At 43.8% G+C, this 17534-nt stretch overlaps 1 protein-coding gene across 8 annotated transcripts in view; it reads left to right on the top strand.

Annotated features, from left to right (window-relative positions):
- The window catches only part of TNRC6A (trinucleotide repeat containing adaptor 6A), a 3393689-nt gene that overhangs the window by 2572573 nt on the left and 803582 nt on the right, over positions 1–17534 (top strand). For all 8 annotated transcript variants that reach the window (XM_044089241.1, XM_044089240.1, XM_044089239.1 and 5 more), the window contains one exon: positions 11058–11481. In XM_044089241.1, the coding sequence (XP_043945176.1) occupies positions 11058–11481 (424 nt within the window). The remainder of the gene's footprint in view (positions 1–11057; positions 11482–17534) is intronic.

Genomic DNA, 17534 nt, shown 5'->3' with positions numbered 1-17534 from the left:
TTATCTGCAAGAAAAATTCTGCAGGCTTTGGGCTTCATGGCATCCTGCATCCTACTAATTCCATATGCAAGACTGCATATGAGGAAACTCAATGGTACCTAAAAAGTGTTTGGACTCAACATTGCCACAGCCTGGAAACAATGATTACTCTCCTTCCCTGCCTGCAACAGGAGTTTCCATGGTGGGCAAAGGCTTGTCACCAAAACAAGGGACTGCCATTCACATTACCCCCAGCCAGGCAGACACTAACAACGAATGCATCAGATTATACCTGGGGGACCCACATGGCAGGAAGATGAATTCAAGGCACATGGTCCTTAAACCAAATGCATCTACACATCAAAAAGAGATGCTAGCTGTTCAAAATGCCCTGACAGCCTTCAAGGACCTACTTCATCCGGGGCAACTACTGATAGACAGCACCACGGTCATGTGGTATATAAACAAGCAGGGGGGCACACATCCTTACCCCCTTTGCAGACTAACCATGACTTTGTGGGACACAGCTCTGACTTACCAAGTACATCTGCAGGCACAATTCCTGCCAGGAAGGGAAAATACTCTGGCAGATGAACTAAGCAGAAACCTCATGTATCCCCACGAGTGGCAGCTGGATCCACAAGTCTTCAGCATGATAACAAGGAAATAGGGATGCCCGGACATAGATCTATTTGCCTCCCCTCACAACTACCAACTAAAAAGATTCTGCACAAGGACTTATCACAGACAAGCATGGGAAGTGGACACCCTATCTTTCAGCTGGAAAAAACTATCAGTATATGCCTTTCCCCCACTGCCTCTCCTCCCCAAGGTACTTCTAAAGGTCAGACAGGAGAAGCCAAAGATGATACTGATTGCCCCAGACTGGCCCCGCCAGTACTGGTATCCACTCTTAAGGAACTTGTCTCAATGCCCAGCTTGGACCTTACCTCAAGTACCTCATCTACTGTCCCAGCAAAACGATCAGATCCTGCACAGCCCACTCAGGACTTTAAACCTGGCAGCATGACAGATAATGTAGTCATACAAAACACACCTCTCAGTAAAGCTGTGATGGATGTCATTTTGGAAGCCAGAAGGCCTAGTACTAGAAAATCTTATGCTGGAAAATGGAATAGATTCTGTGCTTGGAATCAGGCGCAAGGAACTGATACAGCTATGCCAAATATTCCTCAGATTTTGCAACGTAACTGAGATGCTGGACAAAGGCCCATCTTTTTCATCTATTAAAATTCATGCCTCTGCCATTTCGGCTCATTACAATACAGAGCCACCAATCTTTTCTCATCCCTTATTAAAGCAGTACCTCAGAGGAGCCAAAAATTTAGGGCCTCCAAGGAGATCACCAATGCCTGCATGGGACCTCAACTATGTCTTGGAAAAACTTACCCTGCCTCCTTTTGAGCCATATGCTACTGCTGATATAAAGTTTTTATCTTGGAAAACAGCTCTGCTCCTAGCAATAACTTCTGCAAGACGAGTTTCAGAGCTACAGGCACTCATGGCTGTGGAACCTTTTATCATTTTTTATTCAGACAGGGTCTCTCTAAGGACAAACCCAACATTTATGCCTAAGGTGGTGTCCAGTGGGGCTCTTAACCAAACTATTCATCTGCCAACGTTCTATCCAAATCCACAGAACAAGGGGGAGAGAATTCTGCATTCTTTGGACGTACACAGACAGCTTAGATTCTGCTTGGACAGAACCAAAGTTTTCAGAAAGACAGAGCAATTACTAGTGACATATGCTGCAGCATCACAAGGAAAGGCTATATCAAAGCAGACTATTTCAAAGTGGATAGGCCACTGCATTCCTTTCTGCTACTTACACCATGGCAAGCCAGTGCCTAAGGGCATTAGGCCACATCCAACCAGAGCTGCAGCCACTTCAGCAACCTTTCTCAGGGGAGTACCAACCAAGGAAATTTTAGAGGTTGCTACTTGGAGTTCAGTGCACACCTTTACAAAGCACTATCATCTGACACTCTACTCTAAATCCAGGGCAGGCTTTGCCACTGCAGTTCTGCAGGGCCTCATAGCCACTCCTAATGCTGTTTAGCTCCAGCCTCCCAACCATAGCTTTGGGACTCTACCCAAATGTAATGACTGCAACAGTGAAACAGGAAGAACATCATATAGTTGTGTACACTTACCATAAATGTAGATGTTCGAGTGTATTCACTGTTTGCAGTCCAGGTTACCTACCCGCCATCCCCCTTTCTTCTGATGGAACCTATCTTCTCTGATTTAAACAACCTATGTGGTGTATTTGCTTGTAGATGAAGATAAAGTTATATTGGTGCATGTATTTATATATATATATATATATATATATATATATGTGTGTGTGTATATATATATATATATATATATGTCTGTGTGTGTATATATATATATATATATATATATATATATGTGTGTGTGTGTATATATATATATATATATATATCTATATATATATAAATTTTGGCTACCCTTTTAAAGGGGCACCTGACATCTGGGGCAAGAAAAACTGAAGAAAATGGTGTTGGCTGCTTTTTTTATACCCCTGACGACCTGACGTCAGGGAAGGGGCGACAGCAGCCGACCCAGGACTTTGGAATTCAGGCCGACTGAGGGCAACCTGCCAGCAGGATTACCCAAATGTAATGATGGCAACAGTGAATACACTCGAACATCTACATTTATGGAAAGTGTACACAACTGTACTTTCTGTAGGAGGCTAGAAAACTAACTACTAGAAAATCGTATCTCTCAAAGTGGAAGAGATGTTCCTTATGCTGTCAAAAAAAAAAAACAACCTGCAACCACTGACTGCAGAGCCACCAGTGGTCTTGTCCTACCTGTGTGAAATCTGGACTGTCATACTCCATTAAAATCCACCTCCACCTATCTGCCATCTCAGCTTGCCAGCCCCTGGTACCACCTTTAGCATCTAGATTAGAGGTTACACTCTTCTTGAGAGGTACTACACCTCAGGCCATCAAGGAAGCCCATTCCGCCTCCTTAATTTTGTCCTAGAAAAATTGACACTACCACCATTTGAATCAGCCAAAGACTGCTCCCTCCAGCACTGCACTTGGAAGACCATACTCTCGGTGGCCATAACCTGTGCCACTAGGGTCTCTGAACTCCAGGCCGTTATGGCATACCACCCCCTTTCACTGTCTTCCACAAGGATTAGGTATGTTTGCGTACTAACCCCACGTTCATGCCCAAAGAGGTAAATGACTTGTCCCTAAATCAGACTATCAGCCTGCCAACCTTTTTCCCCTCTCCACAGAACTGAGCAGAGAGGAAACTGCACTCCCTAGGAGTACACAGACAGCTCAGGTTTTATTTGGCCAAAACCAAATCCTTTCGAAAATCTGACAGGCTATTCATCTCCTATCACCCTAGAGCCCGGGATCAACCTGTTTCCAAGCAAACTATATCCTCTTGGATATCAAAAGACATTTCCTCTTGCTACACCAACTATGGTAAGTCACTCCCAGCCCCATTTAGGGCACACTCAACCAGTGCAGTGTCCTCTTCAGGGACTTTCCTTAAAGGATTGGACACAGCTGCTATCCTAGAGGCAGCTACTTGGTCATCAGTTCACACATTCATCAGACATTACAGACTGGATATGGTTTCTAAAGCCAGGGCAGAATTTGACAGAGCCATCCTCCATGGGTTTGTGGAAACTGCTTTTGGTCTGCCTCTCCTTCATTAGGACAGGAAGCTTTTGCACTCTCCCTGATGTCATGAATACAGCAGCATATAAATAAAAGGACATAGTATTGTTATGTAAGAACTTACCATAACCTTAGATATCCTTCTCTTCTATATGCTGCTGTATAGATGTTCTTCGTGTTTCCCTGTTGCAGTCATTACATTTGGGTAATCTGCTGGCAGGTTGCCCTCAGTCGGCCTGATTAACAAAGTCTTGGGTCCTGCGTTGGATGCTGTCCCTTCTTCCATGACGTCAGGTTGTCAGGGGTATAAAACATGCAGCCAACGCCATTACATCAGTCTTTCTTGCTGCGCAGTGCCGAAGCCAAAACAGTTCGCCAGTGCCGGTCGGCCGACTCCTGAAATTTTCGTTTTCGAGTTTCAGAACCAAAGTCTTCAACTAAAAAGCTAAGTACCCCGTTGGAAACTTTTCTTGCTCCTTACCGATGTCAGTAAAAGTTAATAATTGCATTACTTGTGGGAAGCAAATACCTCATAAGGATTTTCATTTGTATTGTATTCCTTGCCTAGGCCCTGACCACAACGTACCTTGCTGTCGGTTTTGTGCTAAATTTAATCAACGCACTATTAAACGTCTGTACATTTTTGCCTCTAAATATTTTGGCTCATGCTTTAATTATCCAGAAATGTCATTGGTTAGCAATCTGACTACCGGAATACCTAAAAAAACACAAAGAAAAAGACAGAGAGGCCGTCGAGGTCCAAAACTGACAATGCTTCTCCTAAGCCAGTCGCCAGTTTGCCAGTACTCAGTGAGGCGCTTTCGCCGCCCCTGATACCCAATACTTCTGATTCGCAAGCCTCTACTGAGACGCATTCAGAGTCTGGTATGCTGCGAGATGCTTCAGTTATGGAACCCGTGGATGTCTCTACCTTAAATGGGTCGGGAGCCGCTGTGCAGGCACTGGCTTCAGAGGGTGTTTTCAGGCCTACAGATTTGTATATTAGAATGATGCCATCTTCAAAACTAAGGCCAAAATCTAAATCTATGTCTAAAAATCCGACACCTGGGCCACATGTGCAGGCCCCTATGCCTAAAAAACAAATGATCAGAATGGCTGAAGATTTAATTACTCTGATCAGGGGTAGCCACCCCACCACCCCCCTTCTAAGAGGCCTTGGCAAGACATTGATTATGAATCTTCTGAACAGGATTCTATTTCTTCTGACTCTTCTAATGAACAGGATTTGTCTATACCTACTTATGAGGACTCTGATGCAGAAGATTCCATTCCTTCTGTTTCTCCCCCTGAGGATTTTTCTTTTGGGGAAACTTTACATACCTTAAGGGAACATTTCCACTGGGAAAGTCAGGATTTCTCTTGAATCTAAAAAGAGACTTGGGGATTTTATTCTTCTTCCTCAGCATAGGCCTTTCGCTATACCTCCTGTTTTAGACATTGTTGATGTTTTTTCAGAATCTAGTTTGGCTCCTGATTCTCTGCCTCCGGCTCCTTGTAAGCCAGACAGATACTACAGGGTTCCTGACTCACACAAATTCTTTTTCAAAAATCCTATTGCAGATCCTGAAACCATTTCTCAAGGTCCCAAGGGCATTAAGGCTTCTACTGCTAAAACTCCTACCCCTTCTGATAGAAATTCCAGGGTGCTGGATAGATGGCGTAAGAAGGTTTACACTTCTGCAACCTTGGCAATCAGGGCTTTAAACTGTCAATTTCATATGCTTAAATATCAACAGCATATCATGGGACTGCTTAAACAGAAAATTGTCAATTTCTGACTGTGTGGAAAATAAAGATATACAGGATCTATTGCATTCAGCTGAACAAGTTGGAAAACATACTTTGCAATGTGGTTTTGATTCTTTGGAGGCCTCTTGCAGGGCTGTTGTAACTGGGTCTGTGCTACGAAGGCATGCTTGGCTCAAAGAGCAAACTCTGCCTGATCATGTTAAAGCAAAATTGTTGGATGCTCCTTTACAACAGGACTGTCTCTTTGGTAATAAGGCTGAAGAAGTTTTAAAACAAATGGAAGATAAAGCTAAATCTATGCAAACTGTGAAAGATTTCTTACAAGTGCAACCTCCAAGATTTAGTAGGCACTGGCCTACTAAGAACTGGTCCTTTCCAGTTCCTTTGAGAGCCACTCAAGTCAAACCCAGCCATTCCAAAGGCTCCAGGTTTCAGTCACAAGAGTCTTTTAGAACAAAACAATGGGGTGCCCCCACCTCCAAATCTGGAAACAGCAAGACACCTCCCTATGGTAAGCAGTCTCAGTAACTTACCTTTTCACTTATCAAGCATTTACCTTTTAGCCACCCCTTCGGGGGGAAAACTGGCACTTCATGGCAACTTATAACCCAGGATAAAATGGGTTTTAAATATAGTATCCCGGGGATACAGATTTCATTTCCACACATTGCCAATCCCAAACGGATGGCCATGCCTGCCCCCAAATCAGTGGGCAGAGGCCCAGAAACAAGTACTGTCCCTCATGAACATGGGGGTATGCAACCAGTACCAGAAGAGGAAAACCGACCAGGTTTCTATTCAAGACTTTTCCTGGTACCCAGAAAAAACAAATCATGGCGTCCAATTCTGGACTTATCTACTCTAAACACATTTCTAGACATTTCAAATTTCAAGATGCTGACTCTTCAACAGTTACTTTTTATGCTAGGCAAAGATGCCTGTTTGGAAATTCTAGACTTAAAAGAGACTTAACTGCATATCCCAATAAGGGAATCTTGCAGAAGATACCTCCGCTTCAAAGCAGGCTACTTGCATTATCAGTTCTCTGCACTGCCCTTTGACTTATCTACTGTGCCCAGGGTCTTCACAAAGTGCCTGACTCCAGTAATTGCATTTTGCAGGCAAAGAAATATTCAAATATATCCATACCTGGACAATTATCTAATTCAGGCAGAAAACAGGGAGATTCTTCTAAAGCATCTGGCATTGTAAAAAGGGTTCTAACTTGTCTAGGGTACACTATAAATGAAAAATCACAACTGGTACCCTCTCAAAAAATTACATTCCTGGGTACAAGCTTGAATACAACTGCCCAGATGGACCTTACGCCAGAAAAGCCTTACTTCAAACAGGTGGCCACAAAAACCCTGCTATCTGCAAGACAAATTCTGCAAGCCTTTAGGGTTCATGGCCTCCTGCATTCTTCTAATTCCATATGCAAGACTGCATATGAGGAAACTTCAGTGATATTTAAAAAGTTTATGGAGTCAACATTGTCACAGCCTGGAAACAATGATTCCTATCATACCTTGCCTGCAACTGGAGTTCCTATGGTGGGCAGAGGCCTGCCACCAAAACAAGAGACTGCCATTCACTCCACCCCCTGTCACCCAAACCCTAACTGCAGATGCATCAGACTATGCTTGGGGGGCACATCTGGCAGGGAAGTGCATTCAGAGCAAATGGAGCCCAATCAAATGCACCTTCATTTCAATCAAAAAGAAATGCTAGCTGTACAGAATGCACTGACATCCTTCAAGGACTACCTTCATCCAGGACAATTAATGATAGACAACACCACAGTTATGTGGTACATAAACAAGCAGGGGGGTCCATACTCCTACCCCCTTTGCAGACTAGCCATGGCATTGTGGAATACGGCCTTGACCTATCAAATACGACTACAAGCTCAATTCCTGCCAGAAAAGCTGAATACTCTGACAGACAAACTAAGCAGAAATCTCGTGGACCCACATGAATGGAAACTGGAACCATGGATTTTCAACATGTTGACACACAAATGGGGAGAGTCCAGACATAGATCTTTTTGCCTCACCCCAGAACTATCAGTTGGACAAATTCTGCACAAGAACTCATCACAAAAAAGCCTGGAAAGTGGATGCTCTATTATTCAGCTGGAAAAACCTATCAGTCTATGCCATTCCTCCTCTGCCTCTGCTCTCCAAAGTTCTTCTAAAAGTCAAGCAGGGCAAACCAAAAATTATTTTGATTGCTTCAGACTGGCCTCACCAACACTGGTACCCACTCCTGTGCAATGTGTCACACCTTCCACCGTGGCACCTGTCTCAGACACCTTACTTACTGTCTCAGCAGAACAACCAAATTCTATACACACAGCTCCAAACTATGAATCTTGCAGTGTGGCTAATCACCTAAATTCACCCTTAGCATCCCTCAGCAAACCTGTGATGGATGTCATTTTGGAGGCAAGAAGGCCTAGTACTAGAAAGTCTTATGCTGACAAATGGAAAAGATTCTGTGCCTGGAATCAATCACAAGGGATAAGCACAGTAATGCCCAATATTCCTCAGATTTTACAATACTTAACTGAGATGCTTCACAAGGGCCTGACCTTTTCTTCCATAAAAATCCATGCCTCAGCCATTTCAGCTCATTACAACACAGAACCTCCCCTCTTCTCTCATCCTCTGCTAAAGCAGTATCTCAGAGGGGCCAAAAACTTAAGACCACCCAGCTACTCCAGACTTAAAATTTCTCTCCTGGAAAACCACTTTCTTTTAGCAGTCACTTCAGCTAGAAGGATTTCCGAATTACAGGCTCTTATGGCAGTGGAGCCTTTCATAATTTTTCATGCGGACAGGGTGTCTCTCAGGACCAATCCATCCTTCATGCCTAAGGTAGTATCCAGTGTGGCTCTTAATCAGACCATTCATTTGCCAACTTTCTTTCCCAATCCGCAGAACAAGGGGGAGTGGATGCAGCATTCATTGGATGTACACAGACAACTTTGATTTTACTTAGGACAAAATCTCAAAGAAAATCTTAACTACTGGTGGCATTTGCTGCAGGGGCAGAGGGAGAGGCTATTTCAAAGCAGATTATTTCCAAATGGATAAGCTATTGTATTAATTTCTACTATATGCACCATGGTAAAACTATCCCCCAGGGGATCAGATCTCATTCCACCAGGGCTGCATCTACTCCTACAGCCTTTCTCAGTGGTGTTCCTACCAGAGACATTCTAGAAGCTGCTACCTGGAGCTCAGTTCATACATTCACCAAACATTACCATTTGCCTTTCTTCTCTAAATCCAGAGCTGGCTTTGCCACTGCTGCCCTGCAGGGCCTTATAGCTGGTCTTAATGCTGTATAATTTCCTCCACCCTACCCTACCATAGCTTTGGGAATCTACCCAAATGTAATGACTGCAACAGTGAAACACGAAGAACATAGTACAGTTGTGTACACTTACCATAAATGTAGATGTTCGAGTGTATTCACTGCTGCAGTCCTGGTTACCCTGTCTCCAGCACCCTATTTTTCGCTGACTTATACCTATTCTTTCTTTCACTATGCTTATAAGCCCTTTTGGTGTATTTGCTTTTGGGATTAGAGGTATATTTTTTGTGTTTTTAATTTTATTTGCTCCCCATTTGGGGGGCACCTAACATCTGGGGCAAGAAAAACTAATGTAATGGCGTCCGCTGCATGTTTTATACCCCTGACGTCTTGGAAGAAGGGACAGCAACTGACGCAGGACCCAAGACTTTGTTAATCTGACCGACTGAGGGCAACCTGCAAGCAGATTACCCAAATGAAATGACTGCAACAGTGAATACACTCGAACATCTACATTTATGGTAAGTGTACACAACTGTACTTTTCCACCCAGCTTTCCCCTTTACACTTGCTGGATTCCAGTTTCCTGGAGTAACCACTCCATAGTCACTGATTCCGGTGGCATTCAGTTGTGAAGAGGTGCATGCTGACATCCACTTTATACCCGACGTCCGAGAGAGGTGCGGGACGTTACGCTCACCTGAGCGGTAGAATTTAACTTTTGTATAATGGCCAGACATGCGAGAGTTCACCAGAGGCAAAAACTCCCTGATGTCATGAATACAGCAGCATATAGAAGAGAAAGACATCTAAGCTTATGGAAAGTTCTTACACAACAGTACCTTCATTTGGAAACCAATTCAGTCGTAATTATTTCTAAAAATTTCACTTCCAGTTTTTTAACATATTTATACTACATTATGCTTAAACAAGTAAATTGATGCCTTCATTTTTTTCAGACTGTTCTCGAAATAAACTATCTTGTACCTCTTTACTTTACAAAATTGGTGACAGTCACATGCTGCAGTAAATAGAAAATCAGTATTTCCCACTTTGAACCCTTTTGGTATTTCTTAATGTTACGGTTGGGTGAGCGCTCGAAAGACATGCGTAAAAGGGCGTGCCTTCGTTGAAGGTTGGACGTTGAGCTGGCACCTTGGCGTTCATGAAATTCTACTGCCAATCTTTAGCGGACTGGAGTTCCGCTGTGGCGACCCCTAACCAGGAAAAGCCGAAAGACAACAACAACACTAAGAAAGTATGGGTAGTGACCATAGAAAGTACTGTTTTACAAAACAGATATTGGGACTCGTATGCTGTTTTCCCATAACATGATTGCATGATGTGTTCTGCAGCCTGCTGTGTCAGGAAGTTTTTACAGGTAGATTGCAGGAGGCAGTTTCCCAAGATATGGCTTTGTTATATGATTTCAGTAAGCATTACTGTCACCACCTGCCAGTGCTTTATTTTGATGACTGCCTGTTTGTTCATACCAGACAAGTAAGTAAGCCTTAAATTAATTTTGTGTCTTTTATGTGGAGCAGAAGACTGCAGACTGCTGCTCCTTTGTGGCTCTTTGAACTAAAAATATGGATGTGCCTAACATCACTGTTAACATTTTATATGTAAGGTGTTGGCAGTAGTAAGTGTGTTTTTGTTAATAATCAGTCTGCGTATCTTTATTTATTTTGTATTTATTTATTTATATTTGTTGACCAGGAGTGTCCGACTGGATGGTAGGTCCAGGCCCGGGGAGAAAAGCTCCACAGTTAAAATAAACAGACAGTATCTGTTGTGTTTAATGTCTAATCAGGAGGCTACATTCACTGTGGCAGTCGATGTTTGGTTAGTGAATGAATTTAAAAGAAAAAAGTATGTTAATCTTATTTGCTGATCTCTGATCTGGAGAGCAGAGTAATTTTCATTACACAGGCATTGCTAGCACCTGTCCAGGAAAGAAAGGTATTTATAAAAATCTGAGGCGTTTAGATGTTAATGGGCATGTATCGCACACACAGGACTGGAGCTTGTCTTGGGACATGGTAAATATCTGTATTTATAGACCTGGGGGTTTTTTTGTCTTTTTTCTGTGGGTCCTGTACTAGGTATACTTCTCAGCCTTTGGTCAGTGTAGGTTGGATTCATTTGTGAATGGGCATCACTCATTTTTACAGAAATTGTACAGCAGTGCAAAAGTTGTTTTAAAAGTTAATCATTTTTAAAATAAGCTTCATTTTGCATAGCTTGATTTTTAAGCACATTTCAGTAATTTTTTCTTTTTTTCCTTAGTGTCGTCCAATCAATATGCAGCAACCTCGACAGCTTGACCCAAACCTGTTGATGAAACAGCAGAACCCTTCCTCTCAGCAGCAGCCATTTAACCAACCTGCCATGAAACCCTTCATTGAGAATCTCATCCCCCCTGCTGTTCCTGAACTACAGAAAGGGCCTTCACCTCTGAATGCATTCAGCAGCTTCCCTTTAGGTGGGTTTCTCCAGCCTAGCCCAGGACATTCAGGAGATACTACTATGCCGCATACTGTGCAGCCTCCCATTTTACAGATGCCTGGCTTTTTCCCTTGTGGCAGTAATCCAACTCCTCTTAGCCCTCCCCTCGTTAATGGCGGCACCTTCAGTCCTTTGCCAGGCTCACCCAACCATCAGTATATGGGGAGGAAAGTTACCAGTCAAGAAAGCCGTACTGTATCAAAAGGTGAATAAAGTCTATATTTCCACTTAAACACCTAATATTTTGTTAAATCATAATGTAATTCTTAGAAATGATTTTTTTCGTGCCTGTTTGTGTTAATAATACATTGATTTCACAGATTTTAAATTTTCCTGCTCTTGGGTGTTGCTTGCTGTCAGGAGGCTGCATTGAAGAAAACCCTTTTTTCTTTTTGTTGTGTCCTACCACAAGCCTGAATATGTTTGGCTTCCATCTCACTTCTCTCATAACCTCTTGAACTTGATTTCTGGAGTACTGCATGTACTGTAGGTATGCATCGTAGTAATTGCCAGTCATTAATTACTGAAGCCATCTTTTTGGTTAAGTGTCGAAAGTTATTGTGCTTGTTGTGCTACAGTCCTGCAGCTTCAGCTAATGATGAAATATTGCTATTAAAGATTGCAGAGTATCTTGAAAATATTGTAGCATGTTTCTGAATATACATGGCAATTGAGCTGCCTTGGTGGTCTGAATTGTCCTGGACATGGACTTTACCTCCTGTTTTGCCAGCAGTTTGAGATTCCTTGCTAGCATAAACCGATAGAAGTGAATATTCAAGCATATAAAGCTGCAGATTTTTCCAGGGGGTTAAATGTTATGTGAGACTGCAGTAAGGAAATTAATGGTGTTGTGCATATCATGAAGCCCAGCAATCCCCAGGCTTTACCATTCCTAAATGGTAAGTTTCCTCCTGGGATTTAGATTATTCATGGCTGGGGGAAATCCTTAACTGGAGAGAAAATCAAAATGCAGTGAAAGACTTTGGTACATTACATGCATGCTTGTTGAGAGGTGACGAGACCTTTTAATTCTGAGACTCTTCAGCCAGTTTTATATTCTAGGTGGACACTAATACGCAAAGTAAATGAAAGTTGGTCATGCATGAAACTTTTTGCTGTTTGGTTTTGCTGATTTGATTTTGAAGTAATTAATGTGCAAGATATTTCTCATTTTCCACATATTTGTTTTCTGTGATGTCCTTCAAAGATGCATCTGCAGTCATCACATATGGGTTGTCCTGCCTCAGGCAGCCCTTCGGTCGGCCGGATTCCAAAGTCTGAGTCCGGCGTCGGCTGATGTCGCCTTCCCGGCGTCAGAGCCTGGGGTATAAAAGCGTCAGCCGACGCCATCTTCCTCAGTCTTTCTTGCCGCGTGGTGCCCGAAGCAGAAGCAGTTCGCAAGTGCCAGTCGGCCAACTCCTGTAAATTCGCTATCCGAAGACTTCAAAAGCTAAGTACCCCGTTGGGGACTCTTTCTTGCCTCAGCCGATGTCAGAAAAAGTTAATAGTTTAACTTGTGGGAAACAAATACCTCATAAGGATTTCCACTCTTACTGTCTCCCCTGCTTAGGCCCAGACCACGACGTCTCGGCCTGTTCAGCCTGCGCTTCCTTCAACCGACGCACTCTTAGACGTCGGTCGGAGTTCGCAGAAGAGTTTTTTGGGGCTAGTTTTTCATACAAAATGCCGTCGGAAACCCCAACATCACATTTAATTAAGAAACTGAAAGACAAGGACCGACACACGCGGGCAGCGGTTTCAGCTGAAACTGCGGCTAGGCCTACCGCGAGTGTCTCGGTCTCGGCTGATACCGAGTCCTTGGAACTTCATAACCCTGAAACAATACAACCGACATCCTCGGCCCCGGAGGCTCCTACCGAGTCGGTTACAGAATTGCCTTCAGAAACTGGTGTATTGGAATCTTCCGACACCATACCTTTAGACAAAGCTACACCAGCACATGGTGCAGCCAGGCCTCCTGTATCCATGTCCATTAAGGCCTTCACCAGGGCTAAAGCTGCAAAACACACTAAAGCCATGCCTCCCAGGGTTATTCCTCAGGGGCCCTCTTCTAGTTCACAAATTCTAACCTTAGCAGAGGATCTTATCTCTTTAATCAGGGGCTCTCAGCCCCATCTGGACAGGGGCTCCCAACCTCCTCTAGACAAAAGGCCCAGGGTGGATCCCCCTGATCCCCTTTCCTCAGAGGAGGCCTCTGATGGCTCGGATCACTCAGACTACCAGGAGGAGGCTTATTCGGCCTACGAGGATTCGAATGCAGAGGAATCTATCCCCTCAGCCTCCCCTCCTGAAGAGCTTTCCTTTGGGGAGACCCTTCACACTATGAGAGAGCATTTCAAATGGCAGGGCCAGGAATATTCTGATTCCAGGAAAAGACTAAGAACGTTTCTTCATTTACCTCAGCATAGACCTTTGGCTATTCCTATTGTTTTAAATGTCATTGATGATGTGTATTCTGACTCTAGTATGACCCCTGACACTCTGCCTCCGGCCCCTGTTAAGCCCGATAGGTATTACAGGGTCCCGGACACACACAATTTTCTTTACAAGGCCCACTCTGCTGATCCTGAAACTATTTCACAGGGCCCTAAAGGGGTTGCAGCTGTTACTAAGAACCCACTCCCCTCTGCAAAGGAGTCCAGGGCATTAGAGAGATGGGGTAAAAAAGTGTATACTTCTGCCACTCTTGCTATGAGGGCATTAAATTGTCAATTTCATATGATACAGTACCAAGAGTATTTGTTAGAAGAAATGCATAAGAAACTGTCTTCTACTGAATCCCTTGACCGTAAATCCCTTCAGGATGTGGTACATAACTCCTAGCAGGTCAGCAACCATTTCTTGCAGTGTGGTTATGATGCATTGGAAGCTTCATGTAGGTCAGCAATGACGGGTGTTGTCATACGTAGGCATGCTTGGCTGAAGGAACAATCTCTGCCAGACCATGTTAAAGCTAAGCTTTTGGATGCTCCACTGGGAAAGCAAAAGTTATTTGGTTCCACTGCTCAAGAAGTCCTAAAGAAATTTGAGGAAAAGGCAAAATCTGTACAAACAGTTAAAGATTTTCTTCAAGTCCAACCGCCTAGATTCAGCAGAAATTGGCCTTCCAAGAATTGGTCCTTTCCGGACACAGAAAGATTTCAAAGGGGCAGGAACAGGCGTGCCAGAGGTAGAGGGCAAGCTAGGGGCTCCTACAGAGGCCGTCAATGGCAACCACCAATCCAGACAGGCAGTTCAGGACTTACAACTGCTGAACAAGGACAAACTCAATGACTTTGCTTTGATTCCGCCAACCAGGGCTCAATTAGAAGCACCTTTGGGCGGAAAGCTTTCTTTATTCTCAAAAAATTGGCACAACATTACAAGAGACAAATGGACACTCCAAATAATAGACAACGGATACAGGTTCCATTTCCACACATTGCCAAAAAGAAAAGGCATGCCAGGTCTGCCACCAAATCAAAGGGCAGAGGCTTTGAAACAAATCTCAAACTTACTACAAATGAAAGCCATAGAAAAAGTTCCTATTTCAGAACAAGGCCAAGGATTTTACTCCAGGCTTTTCCTTGTTCCAAGAAAAGAGCATCAATGGAGACCAATTCTCAACTTGTCCGCACTGAATACTTATCTCATTGTGCCAAAATTCAAAATGCTGACTCTACAGCAACTCCTTCCCATGCTGGGCAAGGGATCTTGGCTGGTGACTCTAGACCTCAAGGAGGCATACCTGCATGTCCCTATCAGACAAAGTTGCAGAAGACACCTCAGATTTCTTGCAGGGTCAGAGCATTATCAATTCACAGCATTGCCCTTTGGCTTATCTACTGCGCCCAGAGTATTCACGAAATGCCTGGCATCAGTAATAGCACACTGCAGACTTCAGGGGATTCAAATATACCCATATCTGGACGACTGCCTTATACAAGCGGACAACCAACAAACTTTGATAAAGGACTTAAATTATGCCATCAATCTTCTACAGGCCTTGGGATATACAGTCAACATGCACAAATCAAGACTTGCTCCATCCCAAAGAATAACCTTTCTGGGTGCGGATCTAGATACAACCACCCAAATGGCTTATCTCACAGAAGAAAAACAAAGACAGCTACCGGATTACTTCAAGAATCTGACAAGGCAAACTCAGCTGACTGCAAGGAAAATCCTGCAGGCCCTGGGTTACATGGCATCCTGTATTCTTTTGATTCCATAAGCAAGGCTTCACATGAGAAAGCTACAGTGGTACCTAAGGAGTTTATGGACTCAGCACAGTCACAGTTTGGAAACTTTAATCCCACTCATTCCATGCCTTCACAAGGAATTTCTGTGGTGGGCTCAGGCCAGCCAGTCCAACAGGGGTTGCCCTTCACAAAGCCAAATACCTCCCAAACTATTACAACGGACGCTTCAGACCTAGGTTGGGGAGCACACATGGAGGGCAGAGGTATCCAAGGACAGTGGTCACGAAAGGAGCTACGCATGCACATAAATCAAAAAGAAATGCTAGCAGTGATACATGCCATCGAGGCCTTCAAAATCTTTCTGCATCAAGGCCACCTGCTAATAAGGACAGACAACACCACAGTTATGTGGTACATAAACAAGCAAGGAGGTACCCATTCCTACCCTCTTTGCAGACTGGCAATGAATCTATGGGATCTTTCCTTGAAACTCAATATACAGCTACAAGCTCAGTTTGTGCCAGGGAAAGACAATACACTGGCGGACAGCTTAAGCAGAAATATCATGGATGCACACGAATGGATGCTGCACCCAGACATCTTCCAACAGATAACACAATCTTGGGGGAGCCCGGACATAGATCTATTTGCATCCCCCCACAATCATCAACTGAAGAAATTTTGCTCAAGGACATACCACCCACAAGCGTGGAAAGTGGACGCTCTCTCTTTCAGCTGGAGAAATCTGACAGTGTATGCATTTCCTCCTATCCCATTAATGACCAAGGTGTTACTGAAGATCAGGACAGAGCAGCCAAAAGTGATTCTGATAGCTCCCGACTGGCCAAGACAGCACTGGTACCCACTGCTAAGGAGCATGTCACGTACGAAACCATGGCCTCTGCCTCTATGGCCACTTCTACTGACACAGCACAGATACAAAACTCTACATTCCAACCTGAAAACATTGCAACTAACAGCGTGGAGAATACCTTGACTCCTCCTCAGGATAAGCTATCCCAGAGAGCGAAGGATATTATTATGGAAGCTCGCCGCCCTTCCACAAGAAAGGCATATTCAGCAAAATGGAAAAGATTTCTCATCTGGAACACCACAAAGGGCCTAGATGCGACAGTGATGAACATGGCACATATCCTGAAATATTTGGCAGAACTGTTCCACAATGGTCTGTCTTACTCTTCTATTAAGATTCATGCTTCAGCAATTTCTGCAGAGTACATTACTGATCCACCTGTCTTTTCTCATCCTCTCCTAAGACAGTTTCTAAGTGGAATCAAAAACATCAAACCTCCTCGGAAACCACCTCTTCCTGCTTGGGACCTTAACTTCGTGTTGGAAAAACTAACACTGCCTCCATTTGAACCAGCAGCATCTGCAGATCTACATTACCTTATATGGAAGACTGCCTTCCTTCTGGCAATAACCTCAGCAAGAAAGGTTTCGGAATTGCAGGCCCTGATGGCAGTGCAGCCATTCATTATTTTTCACCAGGACAGAGTTTCATTAAGAACTAATCCTACTTTTATGCCAAAGGTGGTATCCAGGGTTTCATTGAATCAAGCCATTCACTTGCCTACCTTCTTCCCAAATCCACAAAACAAAGGGGAGAAACTACTGCACACCCTGGACATTCACAGACAGTTGCGCTACTACTTGGACAGAACTAAAGGTTTCAGAAAAGCTGACCAGCTTGCTAGTAGCATATGCTGCTGGTACTCAAGGAAAAGCAATTTCCAAACAGACTGTTTCAAAATGGATAGGAAATTGCATTCGCTTTTGTTACTCATTTCATGGAAAGACTGTACCAGCTAACATTAGACCTCATTCTACAAGAGCCACAGCCACCTCCACAGCCTTCTTAAGAGGGGTGGCTACAAAGGACATTTTAGAAGCTGCCACATGGAGCTCCGTGCATACATTTGCCAAGCATTACAATTTACCTTTATATTCCAGATCCAGAGCAGGCTTTGCTACGGCTGTCCTGCAGGGTATCTTAGCTACACCATCCTTTTCCTGGTTCCCCCACCCCCAGATT

The sequence above is a fragment of the Protopterus annectens genome, chromosome 12.part0 (assembly GCF_019279795.1).
Source record: "Protopterus annectens isolate FY-2018-M chromosome 12.part0, PAN1.0, whole genome shotgun sequence".
NCBI lineage: Eukaryota > Metazoa > Chordata > Ceratodontiformes > Protopteridae > Protopterus > Protopterus annectens.
The sequence above is the reverse complement of the archived record's forward strand: the minus strand, read 5'-3'. Positions and strand labels throughout refer to the sequence as shown.